Below are 27,767 nucleotides of genomic sequence, written 5' to 3'. Positions count from 1 at the left end.
CAGAATAACCAAGATTTAATAATCAAAGAAACACAATACAAATACAAATGTGACTTCAACTTGTTTGCTCAACAAAATAATATTGATAGTAAACAATACAACTTGAAATAAAAACACAACATTTTTAATTTGATCATTTTACTTTGGATTATACATCTTGGTGTATTTGCAATTCAAATTATATGAAATACTTGCATTCATATATAACCTTTTCTCAATCGACTTATCTCTTGCGTCTTTTGAAAAGGGCAGAAGCAGCAGATGCAACAGCCACACCTGCTGATGCAGCAACTCCAAAAGCTCCAGCAGTTGAAGCAGTTCCAATAGCTCCAGCAACCGCAGCAGCTCCAACACCTCCAAAAGCTCCAAGAGTTCCAATAACTCCACAAGTTCCAACATATCTAAGAACTTTAAAAATTGTAATTCTGACCTGCAAAACAAAACATTAGTTAAGCGTTATACAGTCCTCTACCCCCTTTCCACCAAAGTGGTCCTGATGCTAGTTCAGAGTTAGTGAGAGACTCCTCAGAACCAGCTTTCTTTTCTACAGGTAAGGGCCACAACAGAGCCACATCACGAGGACCCTTCCCCTAGCCCCTGATGTAAACAGTTCTTTCCTCTAGCCCAGCCAAGAGTTGATCTTTTCTGGTTTAGGACCAGTGCTTAAGTGGTTGAAACCCAAAGAACTGGTTCCAGATTAGGCACTGGCTCTAAACCAGTCTTGAAACTGACTTGGTGTAAAAGTGTCCACAGGTGTTGTAGTACTCAGGTTTAGGACTGGGATTCGTGTCCGACTCTAGTCCCGTTTTCAGGACTTGTGACTCGACTTGGACTCGAGCACTGATGACTCGGACTTGGACTTGGACTCGAGCATTGACTGTATAAGGACTCGGATGATAGAGAGGAGGACTCTCTATTTTGATATAGACTGTTTTAATGTTCATGTTAGATTTTGTTTGTTTCATAAAATGTATTCCGTTCAGAGAGAGGACCCCCCTAGCAGGGGCTTTTTAGGGGATTATCTACCCCTTAAGTACTTTTTCACCCTGGGTCCGTCGGTCGAAACACACGTAGTTCAGGGGTAAAGTTCCTCCGGTCGAAAAACGCCTTTAGCTTTCTTTAGACTTTTCTAGGCTCTCTCCCTGTCGTTACTCAAGGGATACGCTGTTAGCATGCTGCATTCAGGGGTGCTCAGAAACAGGAGACGCAGGAACAAAAACTAAGCTGGACAGGCTGTTACAAGTTCAAATAATTACTCACACATTGACAAAACAAACCAAGTTGAAACAGGAGTAACAAGGCTATTTTTTAAAATGTAAGGAGTAGAAGTAAAAAGTCAGCTGAAAAATAATTACTCCAGTAAAGTATAGATACCCAAAATTTCTACTTAAGTAAGGTAACAAAGTATTTGTACCTCGTTACTTGACACCTCTGTGCACGGCGGATTTCATTAGAACCTCATTGCAGTGGCAGTTAGACCTTGTCAATTTACTAAAAGCAAAACTGAAAATCAAACAGGCCACGGCGCACGGGAAGAGCAGATTGTACACAGGATGAAACACATTTTAAATGTCCAGGTAAAACTGCAGTTTCTGTGATGTCTTATGAAACCAAAAAGGTTTCACACATGACATTGCCCTTACTATAAAAAATAGCAAAAAAACAAGGCCTTAATTGGCATTAAAATATCTTAAATCAATCTTTCAAAAGTCTTAAAAATGTTAACACATGGTAAGTAGGATTTTATGACTGTAAATAGTCTCAAATCCCAAAATAAATTGTTACATTTATTTTTTTAAATAATTTACCGAATGACTCGTGGTAACATCGCACAATCACGATAGCTGAACCAACTAGACAGTGATGTGTTCGCAGCCGGGACTCTTTTTTTATTCCATTTGTGTTTGTTGTGAAGTTAGTCTTAAATTTAATTTCAAATGGCATTAAAAAAGGCTTAAAAAGTCTTGAATTGAACTTGCCTTAAGCTGTAGGAACCCTGTCAAAGGTTTTATAAAGTAGCTTCAGGAAATGTAAGCATATTTGTGACACAAGCTAAAGCTGACTGCTATTGACAGTAATATATTTCCTTCACCTGTAAAAGTGGATGCCTTTCTGTTGTTTACCTCTGACAGAATCACTGTCCTCGTTTCAACATTCAGACATTTCAAACACCCTGATGTGTGGGTTCAAAACAATCTCGAGTGGTTATCTTATAGAAATATCAGAGTGACAGAGTACTCACCTGCCTTGACTCAGGCTTGCCGTATCGTAGCTCTGCGGCAAAGTGCTCACAGTTATAGTCGGTCAAAGAGTACCGCACTTTCTTCCCCACCCTCTCTTTGGCCTCTTTAACGATGACATCAGGTGTATGTGGGTGGTACTCATTATCCAAGAGATTGTTGACTTTGAACTTATCATTCAGAACCACTTTCCAGATGTTGTCACATTTCACCAGTCCTGTGTGTGTAAATTTTGAAAAGACACAAAGAAAATAATTACAATAAAGCCACTATATAAAGGAGATTGATAAAAATCAAGAAAAACTAAAGGACTTATTTCCCTTCACTAATTCATATAAAACAACAAGTGATTCCATGAGCCATGAGCCGTTTCACTGCAGCGGCTGTGTGTATTTAGGAAGGCAGAGTTATGTTTCAAAAGTCTTGTAGAGATTCTAAAATGGTTAAACTGGGCGCATGCGTACGCCGCAACTGGCAGTGAGAGTTTGGCGTCCATGTTGTTGGTTTATATCTGTTATATTTGTTGTTTTCTGTGCCCTTTCTTTCGACTGATCGTCTGTCTATTGTTAATATGTTGAAGCTTGCTTAGTGCCATCTTTTTCTTAACATGTTTCACCAGTCTTTGAAAATGAAGCTCGTACCTAAAGTCTGGAAGGATGCTGTGGTTGTCCCTGTACCCAAAATCAGCTTCCCCAAAACTCTTAATGATTTCAGACCTATTGTACTGACATCAATCGTAATAAAAAACTTTGAGAAGCTGGTGATGTCTGAGATTTTACAGAGAACCAAGCATGACTTGGATCCTATGCAGTTTGCCTACAGGCCACACAGAGGGGTGGAGGATGCCACAGTCACTTTAATGAACTTGCTTCTTAAACACTTGGAAGGGAAATGGACCCATGCCAGACTTATTTAGTGATTTCACATCTGCTTTTAAAACAATTCAACCCCACGTTTTAACAAAGAGGCTTTTAGAAAACTTCGACTTAAGTAATAACCTTGTTGGCTGGATCTCAAGTTTTTTAACAAACAGAACACAAAGAGAGACAGTGAACAGAACCCTGTCTGATCAGGCCTGTTCCTCCACTAAAGTCCCAGCATGCTCAACCAAGCAATATAAAAGCAGCTTTGTTCCAGCAGCCATCAGTATTAAAAACAAGTCACAGTAGTACAGCCTGATGCTGTACTATCAAGTTCTCCACTATTTATTATTTATGGTCCTTTTTATCTTGTTTATTCACTGGTGGCACTTTTTATCTTGTGTTTATTGACTTTGCTCTTATTGGTTGCTCATTTCCTGTTTTTATTGAGGGTTACTTCTTTGGCACTTTGTCACTATGTTTGTCATGTATTGTCCTGTGTTGTTTGTTGGTTGGATGTTAAAAGGAGGCTGACTCACTGCAAACTAAATCTACCTTCAGGTACGAATAAACATTGAACTTCGCCTTAAACCAAACATCACAGCTTACTCACCGTCAATAGTCAAATGGACGACTTCATCATTACCGATGTAGACAGCCCAGTGCTGATATGCCCCACGGGAAATCTCGATCAAGTCTCCAGGTTTTGCACCATGCTTACGCTACAATGACAAAGAAACTTCAGTTAAACTTTGAATGAAAATAATAAACTATACCTGCCATTGGTGTAAAGCAGGGGTCGGCAACTGCCTGTGGCCAAATTGTTTTCTAACCAACTCATTGGTGGGCCAAGATTACATCTTCATCAGGCAATACTTTTTCAGGTCTGTCTCTTGAACTTTTTTCTCATCTATAGGCTTATATCCTGTACAAAAATGTAATTTAATAAATGTAATTATTTAAAATCAATGAATTTAGCTGCAGGCTACAGGCTGCTATTACTGTTTTGGCTCCACTCTTTCAGTCAAATTTAACAGACAGTAATAAAGCTGCTGTCTTTGATCACTTAATCACGCACTGTCTTTTAAGACTTAATGGTTAAATAATTGCCATTTTAATAACAAACATTTCAGCTGGAGCTTATTGATTTTCAAACAAGCTCCCTGGTCAGCGATGCGCTCAGTGCGCAATCCGTGGAGGATTTTTGGATCGCATGCTCAGAGGAGTACAGGTGGATTTAGAGACTCGCCTTTTATGTGCTCACGATGTTTCCCTCTACCTATACTTGTGAGTCGAGCTTTTCTTCAATGAATGCCATCAAGACGCACGAGAGAAGCCGCCTGACGCAACAAAATTTGGAGAGCTGCTTACGGATTAAAGTGACAATCCTTGTCGCCAGACATCCAAAAGATTGTGACTGAAGGGAGATGTCAGTTTTCCCATTAAGTGAGTAGCGTTTTGAGTTTTGAATATTCATATTGTTGCTTGATTTTATTTATATAGTAATTTCCTTTTTTTCTTTTTTTTTGCTCTGTAGTTTCAGGTGCGCAGCTGCATATGTCCCAATTTCCCATCACAAGCCTGTGCATGTCCAAAGTCAAGCAGAACTTGCTGCTTTTATTAATTTGATCTTTGCGCCAAGCTGGCTATTTGTTTTATTTCAAAGAAGCAGATTTTGAACTTTGTCTGTTGCAGTGGCAAAGAGATAGCGAGTTTCCAATTTTCCTCCTTTTTCTCAGAACGCACATTGACTCATTTCCTATCGCAAGCCGGTATGCATAAAAAGTCAAGCAGAACTTGCTGCTTTTGTTTAATTTCATTGTATTTATTTGATCTTTGAGCCAAGCTTGTTATTTTGTGGTTCAATGGAAGGGATTTTGCATTTTGTCAGTTGCAGTGTCACACAGAGAGCGAGTTTTCTTTTTTCCTCCTTTTCCTGAGAGCGCGCATGTGCCAATAAAGTTTAAGTCAGTGTGCATCTGAAGTCAAGCAGATGATACTTTATTTTATTTTATTTTCTCGCAACGTTAATATACATGTTCTGAAATTTGTGTGGAATTGTCGTTTTTGTGATATCAAATATCAATTTTTCAACTCAGTTTTTAATCAAATGGATCCTAATCATCTGGAGGGCCAGGTATTATTGGGGTGGGCCAAATTTGGCCCTCAGGCCGCCAGTTGCCGACCACTAATGGTAACCTATAAGGGAAAATAGTCATATGAACTTTCAGCCCATACAAATGGTCATGTAACTGTTGGTCTGTCTGTCTTCTTGACATTTTTTTATAGTAACCTGTTAAGATAAATCCAAAAAGTAAGGGACACTCACCGCTGTTGGAGCCATGACTTCAGTTCTTCTTAAGAACAGGAGCGACCTGCAGCTGACTTATTCCTGCTCACAGGGAAATGAAATGTTCCTGTGGTCTAGTGGTGAACACATTTGTATGATGACAGGCATTAAACAGTGAGATACACACGGATATGGGTCATATAAAATTATTGAATACTGCAGACATCGGCAGCATGGCCTGTATTTGCTAATCATTAACTTGATGAGTCAATAAATGTTGAATCTTCAATGTCAGGCTGTTGGCAATAAAGCTCCAAAGGCTAAGTTTCGTTTCTCTTTAGTTGTTTGGAAGTTGCTCTCATGGTAGTGCAAGTCTCTCTTAGTTAGAGTTTCAACCAAACTGCAACTTAACCTTCCTCTTGTGTTAGGTTTCTGTTACCATCTCTTGTGTTAATGGGTCAGTTTTAACCCGTGTCTTAAATCAGCTATAAAATACACTGAAATCATCCAATTTGTTTCTCATCTCTTGGTTACCTTGTTAGGCTTCCTTATCCATGAAAATATTGGTTTTGATATTTTCGTGTGGGCCTCTGGGCCTTTTGTTTGTCAGTATACCCCTCGATTTCCATTAAAAAAAATGGTAAACTGAACCTCAAGAGAACCATGTAAATACATTAAAGGTTGGTGTGTTACCTCACTATTACTGAGGGGAATTAGAACACATCTCTGAAATAAATTTGTTTTATTTTTTTTATTTTAATATTATTAACTATAGTAACATCTATGGTGTTACGGGTCAATTTCGACCCTTATATATTTACTTCAAGAAAAAGGCAAAAAAAAGTAATATAAGCATCCAGGTATTCCTCATCAATGTCTTTCCACATGTTGCCGTGGACTTTTCTTCCTTCAAGGTTTGTCATAGCAATGATGACTCTCTTTAGTGACAATGGCATAAATAGCTCAAAACATGTCTTGATGTCACTGACTCTCGTCACAGCAAAACTTGTGATTGCAGGGGTCATTTTGATGATGTGCAGCAGCTGCCCTGCCATGTACATCATGAGGTACTGAGCTCCAAAAGATCTTACCATTTTTGAACTTGAATCTTTCAGAGGGAGCAGCTTCACCACCGGTGACCTCCTCATCAGACTCTTCAGATGTGTCTGTGTCTTCTGGATGATACTCCACATTGTCTTCCTCCTCAGAAACCTGCTCATCCTCATACTGTTCTGTGTTCTCTCCCTCATTTTAACCCAAAATATTATCCAGAACTTTGCTCACTGAAAATCTTCTTCTCATTTTTGCATGCTGAAAATTGGAGATGTGCACTCTGCAAGTCCAATGGGATTCATCCCTATGTTCCCACATTTCTAGAACATTTTCAAAATTAGGTCTTGTGTTCCTATATTTCCCTTCAATTGAAGCCTATCCTCCCACAAGATGTTTTGCAAGCACTTTATAGTAAATTCATGAATGAATAAGTAATTTTATTTCGATCAGCAGCAGCAGAAATCCTCACAATCTCATGGACATGGGATATATAAAATTACGGTTCTGATGGTTCTGAGAGACAGTAATACTGTATCCAGAAGTTCTGTGGTCAAATGTTGATGTAGGCCTCCTGCTGAAAGTCCAACAGCTTTTTACTATAATTCCAAATCAGAGATTCAAAGTAGCGTCTAAAATTCCATTTAAAAAATCTAAACTAGATCAGAATACCTCGGGCTATCACCAGTTTCATGATTTAATCTACCACCAGCAATCCATGCTCAAAGGTATATTTGTCTGTTTATCCATTTGTCTTTTATTTATCTAATCTGTTCATTATCTGCCATAATCATTTTCTACTATTAATCATTCCATATATATTACACTTCATATATTATAAAGGATTTTGTCTTTATATTCATTTCGAAGCAGGGTGGGCCAGTGTGTTTGTCAAGAATTCATGACTTCAGATGTAATGATAAAAGAGACTGATTTTTATTTGTTCAATCTTCAGTGTTCAATTTTCATTAATAATCACTGTGATTGGATCTGACGTGAGTGGGTGGAGCCCCAATTAATCTATACGAGGAAATGTATATGAAATATTAATTCCATAATTCCTAGAATTGTGAAATATTATTTTCATATTTTCAACATCTGATATTACACGTACAATACGCTAAACCTTTGAGGACTCACCTCTGGTCTGTAGAGAGGCTGCTTTTGCAGTTAATTATAAGATCTTGGAGTCAAAATGTCACTTTTATGGTTCCATGGAATGTCCAAAAAAGGTCTGTTTGGAATGACCTGGTCTTTGGTCACCTCAACGAAAGGAGTTTTTCATCCTTCATTCTGAGAAAAGCCTTTCCTGGTATTTTGAAAAACTCACATGCGCTGTCCTCGCTACACTACATTTTCTCTGTACTCTGGTGAGGTTGCCGCGCTGCCGTTTACTGAGACACCTATTGAACTGTGCACCATATCAGCAGTGACCTGTTTTACTGCTTCAAACAGTCTCCAAGCATCACTCACTCTGGGCTTTGGATAGCACACCTACCTAGAAGCAGTTTCTATATGCAGCATGTGGCTGAAATTTTTACTTCCATTAAACAAGTAAACATTCACATGCATTAGCTCTTACCTCTCTCTCTCTTTCCAGGGTCTTCTTTTTGTCTGATTGAGAACAGATTCTTGTGTTTTAGCTACCCCCCTGAATCCGCCCTTGCACCTGCAGTTCTTCACCTCTCCTCTTTTACTAACCACAGCACAGCACAGCATATCCTGACCTGCGTCCTTCTGTTTCTTGTTATCTGTCAGGTTCTGATCTTTTGACTTTACTCGACTGTTTTTTGCTCAAAATAAATGTAGAATGGTTCATTTCAATGTATGCAAAGTGACACTTTTTGCTTTTTACAGTTTGTGGAGCATTTAATCCTTAGCATGTAGTTTGTGGTCTTTTAGTGAATCAGGCCCTGAGTGTTTTCTTCTTCTTCTTGATCTTCTTCTGTGCTGCCCCTGTTTGACTTTTGGCTGTTATGCTCTCTGATTCATTTACACTGCTTAGTAGCTAAAGCAACATTGTAACTTATACATTTGGTATGTAAATAGAGAGCATTTAGTTTGGATTCAGAATGCCTGCAAAGACACTGTGATAAAAACTTAATATTTAGTTCTTGTGTTTTCCCTCAAAAAGGTTAACATTTTTCTGCAAAGAGCAGAAGTGAACACAAAACATGACATGTTTGTCACATTTGGAAATAAGAGGAAGTAGGACCCATGTGCAGAATAACCAAGATTTAATAATCAAAGAAACACAATACAAATACAAATGTGACTTCAACTTGTTTGCTCAACAAAATAATATTGATAGTAAACAATACAACTTGAAATAAAAACACAACATTTTTAATTTGATCATTTTACTTTGGATAATATATCTTGGTGTTTTTGCAATTAAAATTATATGAAATACTTGCATTCATATATACCTTTTCTCAATCAACCTATCTGTTGCTTCTAGCCACACTGAAAAGGGCATAAACAACAGATGCAACAACCACACCCGCTGATGCTGCAACTCCAAGAGTACCAGCAGTTGCAACAGTTCCAATAGCTCCAACAACTCCAAGACCTCCAAGTGCTCCAATAGCTCCAATAGCTCCACCAGTTCCAACAGATCTAAGTACTTTAGAAGTTGTATCTCTGACCTGCAAAACAAAACATTAGTTAAGAGTTAAAAAATCCTCTACCCCCTTTCCACCAAAGTGGTCCTGGTGCTAGTTCAGAGTTAGTGAGAGACTCCTCAGAACCAGCTCTCTTTTCTACAGGTAAGGGCCACAACAGAGCCACATCACGAGGACCCTGATCTTAGCCCCTGATGTAAACAGTTCTTTCTTCTTGCCCACATGGATTAAAGTTCCGTCATTTGGAAAATGAGAGGGGGAAAAAACTAAACGTGTTCTTGGTTGTGGTCCCATTAAGGCTATCCTATTACAGTTTTTCTCAGTTGCTTTGGTACATTTCTCAGATCAGAATTGAAATTCTCAAAACTACTTGTTCAATCTTCACATTGTTGCGTCACTTGTGCACATCAAAAAAGCAGTTTCTCATTTCTTTGAACAAGTTGCAAATGCTTTGGTACATCCATGCAAATGATTATGTACAATTCACTGCTGTTTCCTACATTATCAATTGCTTGTGTCATGTTGATCAAAATGTATTATAATGGGTCTCTGTTTAATAGTCTCACCAGAGCCATTGTTTCAACCAATCAGAGGCAGAGCAGGGTGGGTCATGTGCCAATGCGCGATGAGCCCGGGTGGGAGAATGCTTATTTTGCAAGATCATCAGAACCTGGTAAAATTTAACACGGTGGAATGGTCTAACGTTATGTGTGGAAATATATTACTAAACGAGGACAGCTGGTGGGTTCTCTGAGAGCTATGGTAAGTTTTTTTTTCTTTACTTATTGAATCTCTGTGAAGTTAATGTACTGTTGCAGAAGGGGTTATAGTCATAGACTGTATAAAATATGGACGTAGTATCTGTGACGTCACCCATCTGTTCCTGAGAGGTGTTTTGAAGCAAATCGACGGCAGCAGCCATATTGGTAATGCGGAACTCAACTAGGCAGAGTGTGACGTAGTGTGAGTCTCTTAGCCAATGGCTGTGTGTTCCCGACAGGGAGTCACGTCAGTCATGTCCTTATTTGGGCAAAACTCATAATCTTAATATCTTCTTAACCGTCATGTTAGAAAAAAATTCACCCCCCCGTACAGTGTGCCATTAGAGAGATTAGCTTTGTAGGGCCAAGACGTTTTTTGAACCAGGCTGTAAACATGTTTATTAATGCTGCAAAGATCGTCTTCTTCCCATTCATGTCTATGTGGTTTCCGGTGTTTCTGCAGCCAGCCTCAAGCGGATTTTCGATGTATTGCAGTTTATAGCACTTCCGCATTGGCTTCATCGTTTGAGACCGTGACCGAGTTTGTCGCTTGGTTATAGTACACAATAGCGCATAGTGCTAGCTAACCTTTATATCTTCTTATCTTTTATGGCTTTGTGATTTTTTCGGATGAATGTGTGATAAAAATAAGTTTATGAGGACTCCACAGAAGTTGAATTTTGAGGGCAGTTGGACCGACAAAGTCTCTACTGCCCCCGATGGTGTATCCAGTTCTTAGTACTTTGAATGTTTTTCAGGTTAAGCTAATTTAGTATGCCAGCATGGACATGCTGTTTGTTGTAGAAGGCTCCGACATTTTGACCATTGACAAAACTGTCAAAAATAAGTGGAGGTGGGCTTGGTTAAATGAAGTGGGGGAGTATGGAAAGCCTGTCGGTACATGGTGCAAAAAAAATTAATTGCCAGGTGTGTGCATGTGCATGGTTTGCCACAAAAAAAACAATATAGCAGTATTGGCAAAAAAGTCCTGATGCGCCATCAGTCAGAGGATGCACACAAAGCCGCCGTTCGTGCTCTGCAGCACACCTCCTCCCTGCCTTGTGCAAAAACCACCACAACTAAGGCACGCACATCCATGGCCAACAGAAAGTCTGCATATGTGCTTTTATAGCAGGGCACGGCCTGTCACTCACCATGCCGCAGCCACTAGTGGAGCTAGTGAAGTCGGTTGCTGAGGATCAGAGCGCACTTTCCAGGTTGACACTGTCTAATGCCCTCTTCCTATAAAATGCTTTTGGTCTTGAGAATCTTAATAGTGTAAGTAAAAGTCTTTTTACAATTCAAACGATTTATTAGAGGACAGTATACTCCTTTTTACATGAAAACCTTTGGGAAGTGACCGATAGGCAGAAAAAAAGGCTTTTACATGTGTGGCATGGTGGGTTGATGGTCAGGTAGTATTATTTGGTGTCCAAAAAAATTTCAGTCAAATTTTTTTTTTTTCGCTTTAATCCCTGTGCCCAGTAAGAGTTGTTCTTTTCCGGTTCAGGGCCAGTGCTTAAGTGGTTGAAACACAACTGCTTCTAGATTAGGCACTGGCTCTAAACCAGTTCTGGAACTGACTTGTTGGAAAAGGGGTAAATGTCCACCAGTGTTGTAGTACTCAGGTTTAGGACTTGGATTCGAGTCCCATTCGAGTCCCGCTTTGCAGGACTCGTGACTTGGACTCGGACTCGAGCATTGACTGCATAAGGACTCGGATGATAGAGAGGAGGACTCTCTATATTGATATCGACTGTTTTAATGTTCATGTTAGATTTTGTATGTTTCCTGAAATGTTTCCTGTCTGGTTTGGATCTGCAACCAAACTAGACAAACACAGACTGCTACGGACTTTAAGGACTGCAGAAAACATCATCGGTGTCGACCTGCCCCCCATCCAGGACTTGTACCGGTCTCGGGCCAGGAAACGGGCAGGTAGCATCACCGCTGACCCCTCACACCCTGGACACAAAGTCTTCAAACTCCTCCCCTCCGGCAGGCGCTACAGATCACTGTGCGCCAAAACAACCCGCCATAAGAACAGTTTCTTCCCCCAGGCTGTCACTCTGATGAACACTAAACCATAACAGTGTCATATCTGTCAGATAAATACTCTCTGTAAATATACATGTAGATACACAATGCAACAATTCTCAAAGCAGAATTCCATATTTCTATTTTTTGTATTATTTAACTACTATTTTTTTTAATGTAAAAACTACCTCTGCTACTCATCACTGCACTTTTATCATATTATTTTAGCCTGTACATATTAGTCATGCATATTTGTTGTTCTTTTGTATTTATAGCTGATGTTATTGTTATTATTTTTATTTGCAGGTCTTATTCTTATGCCTTGCACAAAGAGAGCACAGTTTACCAAAGCCAAATTCCTTGTGTGTTCAAGCATACCTGGCCAATAAAGCTGATTCTGATTCTGATTCTGTATTCCGTTCAGAGAGAGGACTGGCACGAGCGTACGCCTTTATGCACAATCATTTGATGTCTGCCAGGATTAAAAGACGCTACAAGCCGTGTGATTGTCCTTCAAAGATTTCACAGTTAATGCAGCGAGAGCAACGTGTTGGATATTTAAGAGACCCATCAAGGACAGAGACAAGCTCAAACTTTAATAGACATCTGTGCAGAATGAACACAAAGTAAGGGAGATGCTTAAGTTTCTTGAAACCTTTAATCACTTTACTGTGTTAGTGTAACGGTCATATTAGCGACTAAAATAAATAAACCATTGTTATTAAGTTGTTTGGTTAGTTAAAATTCTGATTAATAGTGTTAAGGCTGAGTTTATTTGACACCAGCAGTAATCCCAGTGCAGCAAAATCTCTGAATGTGTTCACTCATCAACAGAAGCATGGTGTGCATTTATGTGTGGCACGGCACCCAGCACTGTGATTTCATTCATAAATTAATCTCCATCTGGTGGGATTTCATTAAAACGTAATTGCAAAGGCAATTAGACCTTGTCAATTTACTAAAAGCAAAACTGAAAATCAAACAGGCCACAGCGCACGGGGAGAGCAGATTGTACAAAGTATCAAACACAATTTAAATGTCCAGGAAAAACTGCAGTTTCTGTGATGTCTTATTAAACCAAAAAGGTTTCACACATGACATTGCCCTTACTATAAAAAATAGCAAATAAATGACATAAAGTAAAATGATTATCTACATAAAATGATCGAAATAGCTCCAGCACTAATGTTAATGGAAGAAATGTGTTTCCTACACATCCAAAAGGTCCCACACAGTCAGTCCAGGTTCAAACAGTCCATAGTTTCGATTGAAACAGCTGCCCTCCTTGAAATAGATAATATTTATAATGAGGACTCGACTTGGACTCAGACTCAAATAATGAGGACTCGTCTTGGACTCGGACTCACATAATGAGGACTCGACTCGGACTTGAACACTGAGGACTCGACTCAGACTCGAGGTTTGGTGACTCGACAATCTTGAGTGGTTACCTAGTAGATATATCAGAGTGACAGAGTACTCACCTGCCTTGACTCAGGCTTGCCGTATCGTAGCTCTGTGGCAAAGTGCTCACAGTTAGAGGTGGTCACAGAGTACTGCTGTTTCTTTCCCACGCACTCTTTGGCCTCTTTAACGATGACATCAGGTGTGCGTGGGCAGTACTCTTTATCCAAGAGGTTGTTGACTTTAAACTTATCATTCAGAACCACTTTCCGGATGTTCTGACGCTTCACCAGTGCTATTACAGGGCCACTGGTCATCCCTGGACCGCTAGAACTGTCGATTCCTGTGTGTGTAAATTTTGAAAAGACATGAGACAAAAATAACAATAAAGCCACTATATAAAGGAGATTGATAAAAATCAAGAAAAACTAAAGGACTGATTTCCCTTCACTAATTCATATAAAACAACAAGTGATTTCATGAGTCATTCACAGTGTCACTGCAGCGTCTGTGTGTATTTAGACTTGCATAGCTTAATCTTTGAGACAAGCATATGTCAAGGAAGAGTTATGTTTCAAAAGCTAGCTCGTATTAGAGGAAAAAAAAAAGTCTTGTAAAGATTCTAAAATGGTTAAACTGGGCGCATGCGTACGCCGCGACTGGCAGTGAGAGTTTGGTGTCCTCGTTGTTGTTTTATATCTGTTATATTTGTTGTTTTATGTGCCCTGTCTTTCCACTGATCGTTTGTCTATTGTTAATATGTTGAAGCTTGCTTAGTGCCATCTTTTCTTAACCCAAACATTGACCTTCTTCGCCCTGTATTGTGGTTCTTGTTACTTCTCATGCTTTCCCTGGATGTCAATGAGGCTACCAGAGGAGCCAGGATGCAATACAGCAGAAATGAGCTGCTACAACTGAACACTTGGCTGGCGTGACAGATATCATGGCACAGCTACCGGATTTTATCTTGAGAGACTATGGCGAAACCGCACAGCGACAAAAGGGAGAAGAAAAGAAAGAAGAGGGGAAAAACGAGGCTGTGTGAGACTGCTTCTGAGGAAACAGCAGCTAAATTGGATTCCACTACCCTCATGATCCTGGGGAACGTCCAGTCTCTGAGGAATAAGTTAACAAGTCTGTTAAGTCCAGTATACTGGCTAATAAAGTTGCTTTTATTAAACAAGGAGCAACATCTGAGCTTCATCTGCCACCAATGAGGTGAAAATTGCAATTCTGAAAGCAAAACAAAAGTACTGATTAAAGTTGGAGATCAAGATGGCTTCAAATGACCTTGGCTCAGCCTGGTCAAGTATGAAAGCCATTGCAGGTCTCAGGACCTCAAAAACCAGCAGCACTGTCACTTTGAATGGTTGGAACACTTGGAAGGGAAAGGGACACATGCCAGACTTATTTATTGATTTCTCATCTGCTTTAATTCAACCCCACGTTTTAACAAAGAGGCTTTTAGAAAACTTCGACTTAAGTAATAACCTTGTTGGCTGGATCTTAATTTTTTTAACAAACAGGACACAGAGAGTGAGAGTGAACAGAACCCTGTCTGATCAGGCCTGTTCCTCCACTAAAGTCCCAGCATGCTCAACCAAGCAATATAAAAGCAGCTTTGTTCCAGCAGCCATCAGTATTAAAAACAAGTCACAGTAGTACAGCCTGATGCTGTACTATCAAGTTCTCCACTATTTATTATTTATGGTCCTTTTTATCTTGTTTATTCACTGGTGGCACTTTTTATCTTGTGTTTATTGACTTTGCTCTTATTGGTTGCTCATTTCCTGTTTTTATTGAGGGTTACTTCTTTGGCACTTTGTCACTATGTTTGTCATGTATTGTCCTGTGTTGTTTGTTGGTTGGATGTTAAAAGGAGGCTGACTCACTGCAAACAAAATCTACCTTCAGGTACGAATAAACATTGAACTTCGCCTTAAACCAAACATCACAGCTTACTCACCGTCAATAGTCAAATGGACGACTTCATCATTACCGATGTAGACAGCCCAGTGCTGATATGCCCCACGGGAAATCTCGATCAAGTCTCCAGGTTTTGCACCATGCTTACGCTACAATGACAAAGAAACTTCAGTTAAACTTTGAATGAAAATAATAAACTGTACCTGCCATTGGTGTAAAGGATGGTAACCTTTAAGGAAAAACAGTCATATGAACTTTCAGCCCATACAAATGGCCATGTAACCGTTGCTCTGTCTGTCTTCTTGATATTTTCTATAGTAACCTGTTAAGTAAAATTTTAAAAAGTAAGGGACACTCACCGCTGTTGGAGCCATGACTTCAGTTCTTCTTAAGAACAGGAGCGACCTGCAGCTGACTTATTCCTGCTCACAGGGAAATGAAATGTTCCTGTGGTCTAGTGGTGAACACATTTGTATGATGACAGGCATTAAACAGTGAGATACACACGGATATGGGTCATATAAAATGATTAAATACGGCAGACACCGGCAGCATGGCCTGTATTTGCTAATCATTAACTTGATGAGTCAATAAATATTGCACCTTCAACGTCAGGCTGTGGGCAATAAAGCTACAAAGGCTAAGTTTCGTTTCTCTTGAGTTGTTTGGAAGTCGCACTCATGACAGTGCAAATCTCTCTTTGTTAGAGTTTCAACCAAAGTGCAACTTTTTATTGGAGTAGTCACTATTTTTATTTATAAACTGCGAAGAAGGGTTTCTCTTCTGGAGTTAGTTTAATATTTTTATACAGTAAAAAAACATTATTCTGTGTAAATACTTGAATATATAAATATACAGAATGAAGAGTCTGCTTTTATATATTTCATTACAGCAAACATTCTTTGAATCCATATATCTTTAAAGTGTTAGTATAGCTGAAATAAGAGCAACTTGGTAGGATGAAATATGTCAGGAAGGGATGTGCATGAGTCAGCTTGTTTTGGAGTTTCTCTGCCCTCTAGTTGCAAAAAAATGTACCCAGGCTGCTTTTAAAACTAAGACATGCACACATGTAGCTGAGGTGGGTGGATGTAAGGGACTTAAGACGGGGCGAAGGACAGCATCCAAGCTGTTTTCTCCCCATTACCTCATGAAATGCTTAAAACAGGAAGAGCTCAATCAGACCAGCACAGAGATCCAACCGGCATTCCAGCTCTACAGGATGTTTGGAGAAGATACCCTCTCAGATCAGTGCTGCTGGTCCCTTTATCAAACACAGCTGCCAAACAGTAAGCTCTGCATCACAGCAAAGAATCTTTATTCTTCTGTGCTCTTCGTATTTTCTCTTGACTTGTGTGAGGTCGTCTTCACCTCATTGGCAGTGGACAGAAGCCAGAGGAGCGATTTCACACCCAACATCAATCTCACTTCCTGTCTGTCTGTCAGCGCTGCCGTTTACTGAGACACCTGTTGAACTGTGCACCATATCAGCAGTGACCTGTTTTATTGCTTTAAAGCTGCTGATGGAAGGAAAGGAGTTAAAAGTTACTTTTTTCTACTATGTTTGGAGAAAAAGTCATAATAGCCATAAACATTCATCAGTCAATTGAGTAATTTGAAATTATTGTGAAATCTCTGAGTTTTCCAATGCCTGTGTGTCCAGCTATGTTATAATTCCCCTTGCTCCCATTATCAAAGACCAATTAGAGCTACTCTCCGGCCCTCCGTCCTGATTGGTTGTGAGTACAGCACTACTTCCTCAAAGAGCGTGGCTGAGAAGCAGGACACGTATAAACATTGGTGTTGCGTTTCAACGGTGCCGCGTGCTACGAGAGCAGAGAGGGGAGGGGGGGGGATGAGGAGTGAGAGGAAATCTGTTTGGGAGGGGTAGTGTTGACATGTTGACACTCAAAGTCTCAGTCTGAACTGATGATTACTCCGTGACTACCAACAGCAGCTCTAAACAGCCTCCAAACATCCCTCACTGTAGGCTTTGGATATCACACCTACGGAGAAGTATTGCATTTAAGTAAGTTCACTAGCAGTTAGTCCATACAGCACATCGATTCAAGTTTGACTTCAATTAAACAAGTAAACATTCACATGTATTAGCTCTTACCTCTCTCTCTTTCCAGGGTCTTCTTTTTGTCTGATTGAGAACAGATTCTTGTGTTTTAGCTACCCCCCTGAATACGCCCTTGCACCTGCATTTCTTCACCTCTCCTCTTTTACTAACCACAGCACAGCACAGCATATCCTGACCTGCGTCCTTCTGTTTCTTGTTATCTGTCAGTGTCTAATCTTTTGACTAGACTCGACTGTTTTTTGCTCAAAATAAATGTAGAATGGCTCATTTCAATGTATGCAAAGTGACACTTTTTGCTGTGCTGCACAGTTTGTGGAGCATTTAATCCTTAGCACATGGTTTGTTAATCAGACAACATCTTTTGGCTTATTTGCACAGTCCTTCAGTGAATCAGGCCCTTTGTGTTTTCTTCTTCTTCTTCTTCTTCTGTGCTGCTCTTTTTTGACTTTTGACTGTTATGCTCTCTGATTCATTTACATTGCTTGGTAGCTCAAGCAAGATTGTTGCTTATACATTTAGTATGTAATTAGAGAGGGCATTTAGTTTGGATTCAGAGTGCCTGCAAAGACACTGTGATAGCAAGCTAATATTTAGATCTCATTATTCCCTCAACAAGGTTTACATTTTTCTGCAAAGAGCAGAAGTAAACACAAAACATGGCATTTTTGTCGCATTTGGAAATAAGATGAAGTAGGACCCATGTGCAGAATAACCAAGATTTAATAATCAAAGAAACACAATACAAATACAAATGTGACTTCAACTTGTTGCTCAACAAAATAATATTGATAGTAAACAATACAACTTGAAATAAAAACACAACATTTTTAATTTGATCATTTTACTTTGGATTATACATCTTGGTGTTTTTGCAATTAGAATTATATGAAATACTTGCATTCATATATAACCTTTTCTCAACGACCTATCTTCTGCTACTGGACACGGGGAAACTTCCAAGAAGTAAAGCAGGTCCAGAAGGTACACCTGCTGATGCAGCACTTCCACTTCCAAGAACTCCAGCTCCAACAGCTAGAGCTGTTTTAGCGATCTGCAAAACAAAGCATTAGTTAAGAGTTATAAAATCCTCTACCCCCTTCCCACCAAAGTGGTCCTGATGCTAGTTCAGAGTTGGCGAGAGACTCCTCAGAACCAGCTTTCTTTTCTACAGGTAAGGGCCACAACAGAGCCACATCACGATGACCCTGATCTTAGCCCCTGATGTAAACAGTTCTTTCCTCTAGCCCAGCCAAGAGTTGTTCTTTTCTGGTTTAGGACCAGTGCTTAAGTGGTTGAAACACAAAGAACTGGTTCCAGATTAGGCACTGGCTCTAAACCAGCTCTGGAACTGACTTGGTTGAAAGGGGGTAAGTGTCCACTTACAACCAGATATGCTCAAAGGTTTTATAAAGTAGCTTCAGGAAATGTAAGCATGTTTGTGACACAAGCTAAAGCTGACTGCTATTGACAGTAATATATTTCCTTCCCTTGTAAAAGTGGATGCCTTTCTGTTGTTTACCTCTGACAGAATCACTGTCCTCATTTCAACATTCAAACATTTCAAACACCCTGATGTGTGGGTTCAAAACAATCTCGAGTGGTTACCTAATAGAAATATCAGAGTGACAGAGTACTCACCTGCATGGACTCAGGCTTGCCGTATCGTAGCTCTGTGGCAAAGTGCTCACAGTTATAGGTGGCCAAAGAGTACTCCACTTTCTTCCCCACCCTCTTCATGGCTTCTTTAACGATGGTTAAAGGTTTGCGTGGTTGGCGCTTTCCATCCCAGAGATTGTTGACTTTGAACTTATCATTCAGAACCACATCCCAGATGTTGTCACATGTCACCTCTCCTGTGTCAGGGTGTCAGGGGTTTTAGCAAAGAAATTCAGAAATTGAGTCAAACAATTATAGACGATCAGCACTTTAATATCCGCCAAAATAACATTGAAAAGACCTTCTCTCATGGTCCTGATAACATTTGTGGTTGGCTGCTCAAATCTTGTGCAACAAAAAACTGTATTTCATGTTTCATCACATGTTTCACCAGTCTTTGAAAATGAAGCAGGTACCTAAAGTCTGGAAGGATGCTGTGGTTGTCCCTGTACCCAAAAGTCAGCTTCCCCAAAACTCTTAATGATTTCAGACCTATTGTACTGACATCAATCGTAATAAAAAACTTTGAGAAACTGGTGAGGTCTGAGATTTTACAGAGAACCAAGCATGACTTGGATCCTATGCAGCCACACAGAGGGGTGGAGGATGCCACAGTCACTTTAATGAACTTGCTTCTTAAACACTTGGAAGGGAAATGGACCCATGCCAGACTTATTTATTGTTGGGAACCTAATTTTATCATGATTTTATTGAATCTGTTTTATCTTTCTGTCTGGTGTCATAGTTTGGGAACCTGTCTGTGAAAAACAAGAATACCTTAAGTCAAATTGTGAAATGGTCGAGCAGGCTGATCAGGGAGTCACAGCTGCATCCAGAATCCCTGTACACCCGACAGTTACAGAGGATGGTCGGCTCAATTTTAAAACAGTGACTCCCACCCATTGAACCATGAATTTCAGCTCCTCCCATTTGGAAGAAGGTATAGAGTCCCAGCATGCTCAACCAAGCAATACTCCTACTAAGAACATGTGTTGAAAAACATGTACTTTTACTTCGTTACATTGGGCTGTGCAGTCTCTACTTTTGCCGGTCCTTTTTTTTCATTTGATAGTTTTTTTACAATCTGAACATTGAACAGACAGAGCAGTAGCTCCGCCCCCTCCTCCACCAACAGCTGAGGAGAGAGGCTGCATTATACCTGGGTCGCCTTTGGAGGAACATGTTTACTCTGTGCCAACATCCAGACTCTCTTATAACTTCCAAAAGACGAGGAGCAACAATCACATTATGTGCTGCTTACTTTGTTCTAAAAGGTGGAAATCTTGAGCTTCAACATAGAACAATTAAATCTTATAAAGCATGTTATGGTTAGTAATCAGTTAGGTAAGATAAGGATCATACTGGTTAACATTAAATCTTATAAAGCATGTTATGGTTAGTAATCAGTTAGGTAAGATAAGGATCATACTGGTTAACATTAAATCTTAAAAAACATGTTATAGTTAGTAATCAGTTAGGTAAGATAAGGATAGTACTGGTTACAGGGCTCTCAAGTCTCACACATTGGGCTTGAGACACACACATTTCAACCTGTTCACACGCCCACACACCACACCTTGTGTTTCATTACATTGAAGTCAGCTCATGAATGTCCTTCTCTTTTCTGAAATCTGATCCCACGGTTGAATGTGGAGCAAACACAGAGCATGTTTCACTCAGATCAGTCAGTTCATTTAGAGGTGGTAATGATGGCTATAATTCTCCACCTGAGCACCCATTGTCATATCTTCAGCCCGTGTTAGAGGTTTTTGAAATGAGGAATGATACGTATCGTTTGAAATGGTCTCTCCGTTTCCCACTCTGCCCAAACATACAAATATTCACAGTCCAACCTGAGAAAGCGTGTTGAGATACGTAACGTTTGTTTCATTCCAGATGAACATTTCAAACTAAGTTGTCTGTGTAGTAAGTTAGTTGCTGTTTTTATTCCATGGTATAGTTTTTAGAGATTTCAAGTAATGTTTTCTAAATAAACATAATGTAACAGAATGTACTCCTAGGTATTCTTGACTGCAATTACGTACTTTGAAAATACAACGTTTTGAGATATTTTAAGAAGTACTTTGAATACTTAAGTATTTTTAAAAGCAAGTACTTCCGTACTTTAACTCAAAAAATAATCTGACAGAACAATGTTCACTTGTATTAGAGTAATATTTGACCTGGAGTATCTATACTTTGACTGAAGTAATGAAGCTGTGTACTTTGTCCACCACTGGTAATCATCAATGTAAAGTAACATTACTTTTACTTGAGTACTGGTTCGATTTACCCACCACTGCTCATCAGTGAGAACAGTTCTTGTAGGAAACTCACCGTTCTTTGAGCCATGTCTACAGTTCCTCTTTGGGTTCGGGTCGGGCAAAACAGGGGAAACTTCCAGCAGCAAAAAAGACTCCGGACGGACAGAAATAGTCGACAGGCAAGTGAGGAGTCTGTCACCGGTCTTGAGGCTGCTTTTCTACTCCTCTGTGCTTCCTACTTGAAAGCATTTGGTTACGCCCGCCCGATTTCCCGCTCATACATTACTGACTGTTGACTCATCAGTGTTGGTGTAGATAAAAACTTGTTGTGGATTGGTTGTGAGACATCAGGTATGTGGTGTGTTTGCATTCTTTGCATTCTGCTACTGAGAAAGTGTGGTAAGGTGGTAAGGTGTGGCAAAGCAAATGTGTTTGGTGGTAGGTAAAATGAGAATTCATAATTAAAAGTATGTATCTGTTTTTCATCCAGTCTCTCTCAGTCACTTGATGTTGCTTTATTTTTCCTGCCATCACATCACTGTTTCTCTCACTCTTCTACTTTCAGCCTCTGGAAACTGTTGTAGCTGTGTCCCTGTGCATGTGCGTGTGCATGTGTGTGTGTGTGTTTGTGTGTGAGGGGTTCAATAAGACCCTGAGGCAGAATACGGAGTTCTCATCACTGGCACCGACCCCCCTTGTATCCTTCCTAATCCATCCTTGTGGGTGCCGACTACGTCTCCTCGCAGCAGGGAAATCCTCGGTCCTCCTTCATCCAACCTCCTCCTTCTCAGCTCCCCTCTTACTGTAAGTTCAAGCGGGCAGGCAGGGCCGTGTCAGATGTCAGCCTTTGATACGTAAATTCCTTCCCTCTTTTTCATGATGATACTGAGTAGCAGCAACGAGGGCCCAACGTGATGCTCGGCTTGTTGCTCTGAGAGAGAGGGAGGAGGTGTTGTTGATGAGTTTCTGCTTAGTCAGTGATTTGCCTTATTTTCCTTCAACATGTTTCCAAACAAACCACTTCAACCAGCTGAGGACAACAATGCAGGAGTTTAGACTGACTGTACGTACACGGTCCAATGAGGAAAGAGAGGGGAATGCTCAAAAGTGATGGGTATTTCTAAGAGTGCACTCAGACAACATAATGAAAGGAAGTCACATAATGACAGGAAGTCACGAACAGGGAAAGAGAAACATTATTTAAACTTGAAACTGACTGCTGCTTTGAAATAAGACACATTTTTGTTTACGTGACAAATGTGCCTCCTGCAGCTTTCTTTACCAGATAAGCAGAGGAGAGGAGGGATTGAGAGAGATAACGAATGAACACTAACATGAGAGTACTTTCACTTTTCATAAGCTGAGGACAGGAAGAAAAACAGGATCTTTAAAGTTATATTTTTGGCTTTTTCACCTTTATTGACAGGACAGCTGAAGAGAGACAGGTAATGTGGGGAGTAGAGAGAGGGGGAAGACATGCAGGAAATGGTCGACCAGCCAGGAGTCGAACTGGCGACCTCTGCGATGAGGACTGTAGCCTCTTATTAGTCAGTTATTACGGGCACAATCCAAGGTTTTTAACAGATGGTTTGATGAAGTTTGACAGATTGCCTAGGTTATTGCAAATTAGTTTGGTGGCATCCTTAAGGCCAAAGAGCACGGCTTCAGTTTAACTGTTGTTAAGTTGTAAGAAGTTTTGAGACATCCAGGTTTTTATATCTGCAAGACAGTTGGTGAGAGAGGTGAGATCTGACAGATTATTTGGTTTGATGGGGAGATAAAGTTGTGTGTCATCGGCATAACAGTGGTATGAGATGTTGCGTTTCTGGATGAGTTGACCTAATGGGAGCATGTAAATGGAGAAAAGAAATGGACCTAGGATGGAACCTTGGGGAACCCCACATGATAAATTGGCTGTTGAGGAAGTAAAGTTTGAGATATTGACTGGGAACGTCCGGTTATTCAGATAGGAGCTGAACCAATCCAGGGCCTCCCCTGGATTTCAAGTAGTGTGGATTCGATACTATGAGATGCCCGGAAGCCTGACTGGAATTTATCTAGTAATTTGTTCTGATGGAGGCGGGTTAGTCATTTTTGGAGGATTACTTTTTCCAGAGCTTTGGACAAGAAGGGAAGTTTTGAAATGGGTGATATCACTCATCTGTTTCTAAAGCAGAGTTTTGAAGCCTATCGGCCGCGGTTGCCATATTGGAAATGCTGACTCAACCTAACTGTGGCCGATCTAGTACGAGGTAAAGAGGTGGAGTTGAGGCTGGCCTTTAGCCTCTTTGCTAACAGCTACAGGCCCATTTTTTGCCCTCCTGTCAATCAAGTCAGATTGACATGTCAATGAAAACTAAAAACTCTTGAGTGTAGTTTTCATAAAAAAAAGTTAGAACATTTCAGACGTTAACTTTAGTCAAAATGTTTCTCTCTTTGACGGGTAACTAAACCCCAGACCGGTTTCCTACATACATTCAAAAATCAAATATAAGACTGTTTCAGACTTTTTAAAGACCCAACAGAAGAAAAATGTCCTACAGAAAAAAAATGTCCTACAGAAAAAAAATGTCCTACAGAAAAAAAACTGAAAGTTACACAGATGAGGTATTGAACTACAAATCCAAAATTCAACAGGTATTTTGATACTCTACTTGTCACATCATAATCTTGTTCGTCCCTGCCAACCATATTAAAGACAGGAAAAGTTATTAGAATGAAAATATTTAATATATACAAGAAATTACAGAGGGACAAATGCTAATCGTTTTAATTGGTTATGTTTTTTTACCCCATTATAACTCCACTGAAGCAGCTTTAAAAAAATCTGACACCTGCTCAGATGTAGCTGAGGCAGGTCAATTTTAGCAGCCAAGCTATTAAAAAACACAATATGTAGTAAACATAATATGGTTATCATAATTAGATAACTAAAGTGAAATACAGTCACACGTAAGTAAGTACATTTATTTAGTATAGCACCTTTCACAGAATAAAATCACTAAGTGCTTCACAGGAAAATATCCAACACATTAAAAGAAACAGACCATAGCATAAATAGAACATTAGTCTGAACACAGTGAGTCGAAGGCCTGTTTAAATAAGTGTGTCTTCACAAGTTTTTTACGCCCGCCCGATTTCCTTCTCATGCATTACTGACTGTTGACTCATCAGATGTTGGTGTAGATAAAAACTTGTTGTGGATTGGTTGTGAGACATCAGGTATGTGGTGTGTTTGCATTATTTGCATTCTGCTACTGAGAAAGTGTGGTAAGGTGGTAAGGTGTGGCAAATCAAATTTGTTTGGTGGTAGGTAAAATGAGAATTCATAATTAAAAGTATGTATCTGTATTTCATCCAGTCTCTCTCAGTCACTTAATGTTGCTTTATTTTTCCTGCCATCACATCACTGTTTCTCTCACTCTTCTACTTTCAGCCTCTGGAAACTGTGGTAGCTGTGTCCGTGTGCGTGTGTGTGTGCGTGTGCATGTGTGTGTGTGTGTTTGTGTGTGAGGGGTTCAATAAGACCCTGAAGCAGAATACGGAGGTCTCATCACTGGCACCGACCCCCCTTGTATCCTTCCTAATCCATCCTTGTGGGTGCAGACTACGTCTCTTCGCAGCAGGGAAATCCTCGGTCCTCCTTCATCCAACCTCCTCCTTCTCAGCTCCCCTCTTACTGTAAGTTCAAGCGGGCAGGCAGGGCCGTGTCAGATGTCAGCCTTTGATACGTAAATTCCTTCCCTCTTTTTCATGATGATACTGAGTAGCAGCAACGAGGGCCCAGCGTGATGCTCGGCTTGTTGCTCTGAGAGAGAGGGAGGAGGTGTTGTTGATGAGTTTCTGCTTAGTCAGTGATTTGCCTTATTTTCCTTCAACATGTTTCCAAACAAACCACTTCAACCAGCTGAGGACAACAATGCAGGAGTTTAGACTGACTGTACGTACACGGTCCAATGAGGAAAGAGAGGGGAATGCTCAAAGTGATTGGGTATTTCTAAGAGTGCACACAGACAACATAATGAAAGGAAGTCACATAATGACAGGAAGTCACGAACAGGGAAAGAGAAACATTATTTAAACTTGAAACTGACTGCTGCTTTGAAATAAGACACATTTTTGTTTACGTGACAAATGTGCCTCCTGCAGCTTTCTTTACCAGATAAGCAGAGGAGAGGAGGGATTGAGAGAGATAACGAATGAACACTAACATGAGAGTACTTTCACTTTTCATAAGCTGAGGACAGGAAGAAAAACAGGAACTTTAAAGTTATATTTTTGGCTTTTTCACCTTTATTGACAGGACAGCTGAAGAGAGACAGGTAATGTGGGGAGTAGAGAGAGGGGGAAGACATGCAGGAAATGGTCGACCAGCCAGGAGTCGAACTGGCGACCTCTGCGATGAGGACTGTAGCCTCTTATTAGTCAGTTATTACGGGCACAATCCAAGGTTTTTAACAGATGGTTTGATGAAGTTTGACAGATTGCCTAGGTTATTGCAAATTAGTTTGGTGGCATCCTGAAGGCCAAAGAGCACGGCTTCAGTTTAATTGTTGTTAAGTTGTAAGAAGTTTTGAGCCATTCAGGTTTTTATATCTGCAAGACAGTTGGTGAGAGAGGTGAGATCTGACAGATTATTTGGTTTGATGGGGAGATAAAGTTGTGTGTCATCGGCATAACAGTGGTATGAGATGTTGCGTTTCTGGATGAGTTGACCTAATGGGAGCATGTAAATGGAGAAAAGAATTGGACCTAGGATGGAACCTTGGGGAACCCCACATGATAAATTGGCTGTTGAGGAAGTAAAGTTTGAGATATTGACTGGGAACGTCCGGTTATTCAGATAGGAGCTGAACCAATCCAGGGCCTCCCCTCCAAGGCCAACCCAATGCTGGAGGCGACTGAGGAGGGATGAATGGTCAACTGTGTGGAAAGCTGCACTGAGGTTGAGTAGGATTAGGATAGAACATTGTCCGGAGTCAGCTGCAGTAAGGAGGTCGTTATGGATTTTAAGTAGTGCGGATTCGGTACTATGAGATGCCCGGAAGCCTGACTGGAATTTATCTAGTAGTTTGTTCTGATGGAGGCGGGTTAGTCATTTTTGGAGGATTACTTTTTCCAGAGCTTTGGACAAGAAGGGAAGTTTTGAAATGGGTGATATCACTCATCTGTTTCTGAAGCAGAGTTTTGAAGCCTATTGGCCGCGGTTGCCATATTGGAAATGCTGACTCAACCTAACTGTGGCCGATCTAGTACGAGGTAAAGAGGTGGAGTTGAGGCTGGCCTTTAGCCTCTTTGCTAACAGCTACAGGCCCATTTTTTGCCCTCCTGTCAATCAAGTCAGATTGACATGTCAATGAAAACTAAGAACTCTTGAGTGTAGTTTTCATAAAAAAAAGTTAGAACATTTCAGACGTTAACTTTAGTCAAAATGTTTCTCTCTTTGACGGGTAACTAAACCCCAGACAGGTTTCCTACATACATTCAAAATTCAAATATAAGACTGTTTCAGACTTTTTAAAGACCCAACAGAAGAAAAATGTCCTACAGAAAAAAAATGTCCTACAGAAAAAAAACTGAAAGTTACACAGATGAGGTATTGAACTACAAATCCAAAATTCAACAGGTATTTTGATACTCTACTTGTCACATCATAATCTTGTTCGTCCCTGCCAACCATATTAAAGACACAAAAAGTTGTTAGAATGAAAATATTTAATATATACAAGAAATTACAGAGGGACAAATGCTAATCGTTTTAATTGGTTATGTGTTTTTACCCCATTATAACTCCACTGAAGCAGCTTTAAAAAAATCTGACACCTGCTCAGATGTAGCTGAGGCAGGTCAATTTTAGCAGCCAAGCTATTAAAAAACACAATATGTAGTAAACATAATATGGTTATCATAATTAGATAACTAAAGTGAAATACAGTCACACGTAAGTAAGTAAGTAAATTTATTTAGTATAGCACCTTTCACAGAATAAAATCACTAAGTGCTTCACAGGAAAATATCCAACACATTAAAAGAAACAGACCATAGCATAAATAAAACATTAGTCTGAACACAGTGAGTCGAAGGCCTGTTTAAATAAATGTGTCTTCACAAGTTTTTTAAAGGCGACAACAGATATAGCTGAACAAACATTTACAGGAAGAGCGTTCCACAATGTCGGTGCCACAACTTCAAAAACACGGTCAACTTTTGTCCTTAAACGAGCTCGAGAGAGAACCAGCAAGCCCTGGTCAGAAGACCTGAGTGGCCTACTGGTGAGGTAGGGGTGGAGCAGGTCGGCGATGTATTCAGGAGCCTGACCATGCAGAGCTCTATACACAAAAACAAGAACCTTAAAATGAATATTAAATTTAACTGGAAGCCAATGCAGGGAAGATAGAATCGGAATGATGTGGGTTGTCCGGCTGGACTTGGTCAACAGCCTTGCAGCAGCGTTCTGGACTAATTGAAGACGACGGAGAGTCTCGTTGGGGGTCCATCGGGGCTGGGTGGGTGGCTGGTGTCCCTGTCACCCTCCGTCCCCCTGCTGCCCCCTCCCCTGTGAGGGCCTG

General features: G+C 40.2%; 2 protein-coding genes and 1 long non-coding RNA gene across 3 annotated transcripts; all 3 read right to left on the bottom strand.

The window, feature by feature from the left end:
• LOC117806621 (phospholipase A and acyltransferase 3-like) lies at window positions 1–5,529 on the bottom strand. The gene is made up of 4 exons (XM_034675602.1): window positions 5,430–5,529; window positions 3,714–3,822; window positions 2,243–2,457; window positions 1–430 (listed from the first exon to the last, which is right to left on the bottom strand). Exons 1-4 carry the CDS (start codon window positions 5,442–5,444, stop codon window positions 224–226), a joined length of 546 nt encoding a protein of 181 aa, XP_034531493.1. The 5' UTR covers window positions 5,445–5,529; the 3' UTR covers window positions 1–223.
• A 3,133-nt stretch (window positions 5,530–8,662) lies between these two features.
• LOC117806391 lies at window positions 8,663–13,481 on the bottom strand. Its single transcript, XR_004629660.1, has 2 exons — window positions 13,347–13,481; window positions 8,663–9,088 (listed from the first exon to the last, which is right to left on the bottom strand). It is a non-coding gene; the product is annotated as an uncharacterized LOC117806391 (long non-coding RNA).
• Window positions 13,482–17,981: 4,500 nt separating this feature from the next.
• Window positions 17,982–19,258, bottom strand: LOC117806390 (phospholipase A and acyltransferase 4-like). The gene is made up of 3 exons (XM_034675324.1): window positions 19,236–19,258; window positions 18,917–19,131; window positions 17,982–18,329 (listed from the first exon to the last, which is right to left on the bottom strand). The coding sequence occupies exons 1-3, from the start codon at window positions 19,243–19,245 to the stop codon at window positions 18,204–18,206; spliced, it is 351 nt and encodes a 116-aa protein (XP_034531215.1). The 5' UTR covers window positions 19,246–19,258; the 3' UTR covers window positions 17,982–18,203.
• Between the last annotated feature and the right edge of the window lie 8,509 nt (window positions 19,259–27,767).

Source organism: Notolabrus celidotus, chromosome 22 (assembly GCF_009762535.1).
Source record: "Notolabrus celidotus isolate fNotCel1 chromosome 22, fNotCel1.pri, whole genome shotgun sequence".
Taxonomy (NCBI): Eukaryota; Metazoa; Chordata; class Actinopteri; order Labriformes; family Labridae; genus Notolabrus; species Notolabrus celidotus.
This window is presented reverse-complemented; position numbering and strand designations above follow the sequence as displayed.

Excerpts from the sequence above, each read along its gene's own strand:
- LOC117806621 (XM_034675602.1), bottom strand. Across the intron at positions 2,458-3,713 it reads CGTCCATTTGACTATTGACG|GACTGGTGAAATGTGACAAC; the intron begins GTGAGTAAGCTG and ends TTACACACACAG. Across the intron at positions 431-2,242 it reads GCAAGCCTGAGTCAAGGCAG|GTCAGAATTACAATTTTTAA; the intron begins GTGAGTACTCTG and ends TTTGTTTTGCAG.
- LOC117806390 (XM_034675324.1), bottom strand. Across the intron at positions 18,330-18,916 it reads GCAAGCCTGAGTCCATGCAG|ATCGCTAAAACAGCTCTAGC; the intron begins GTGAGTACTCTG and ends TTTGTTTTGCAG.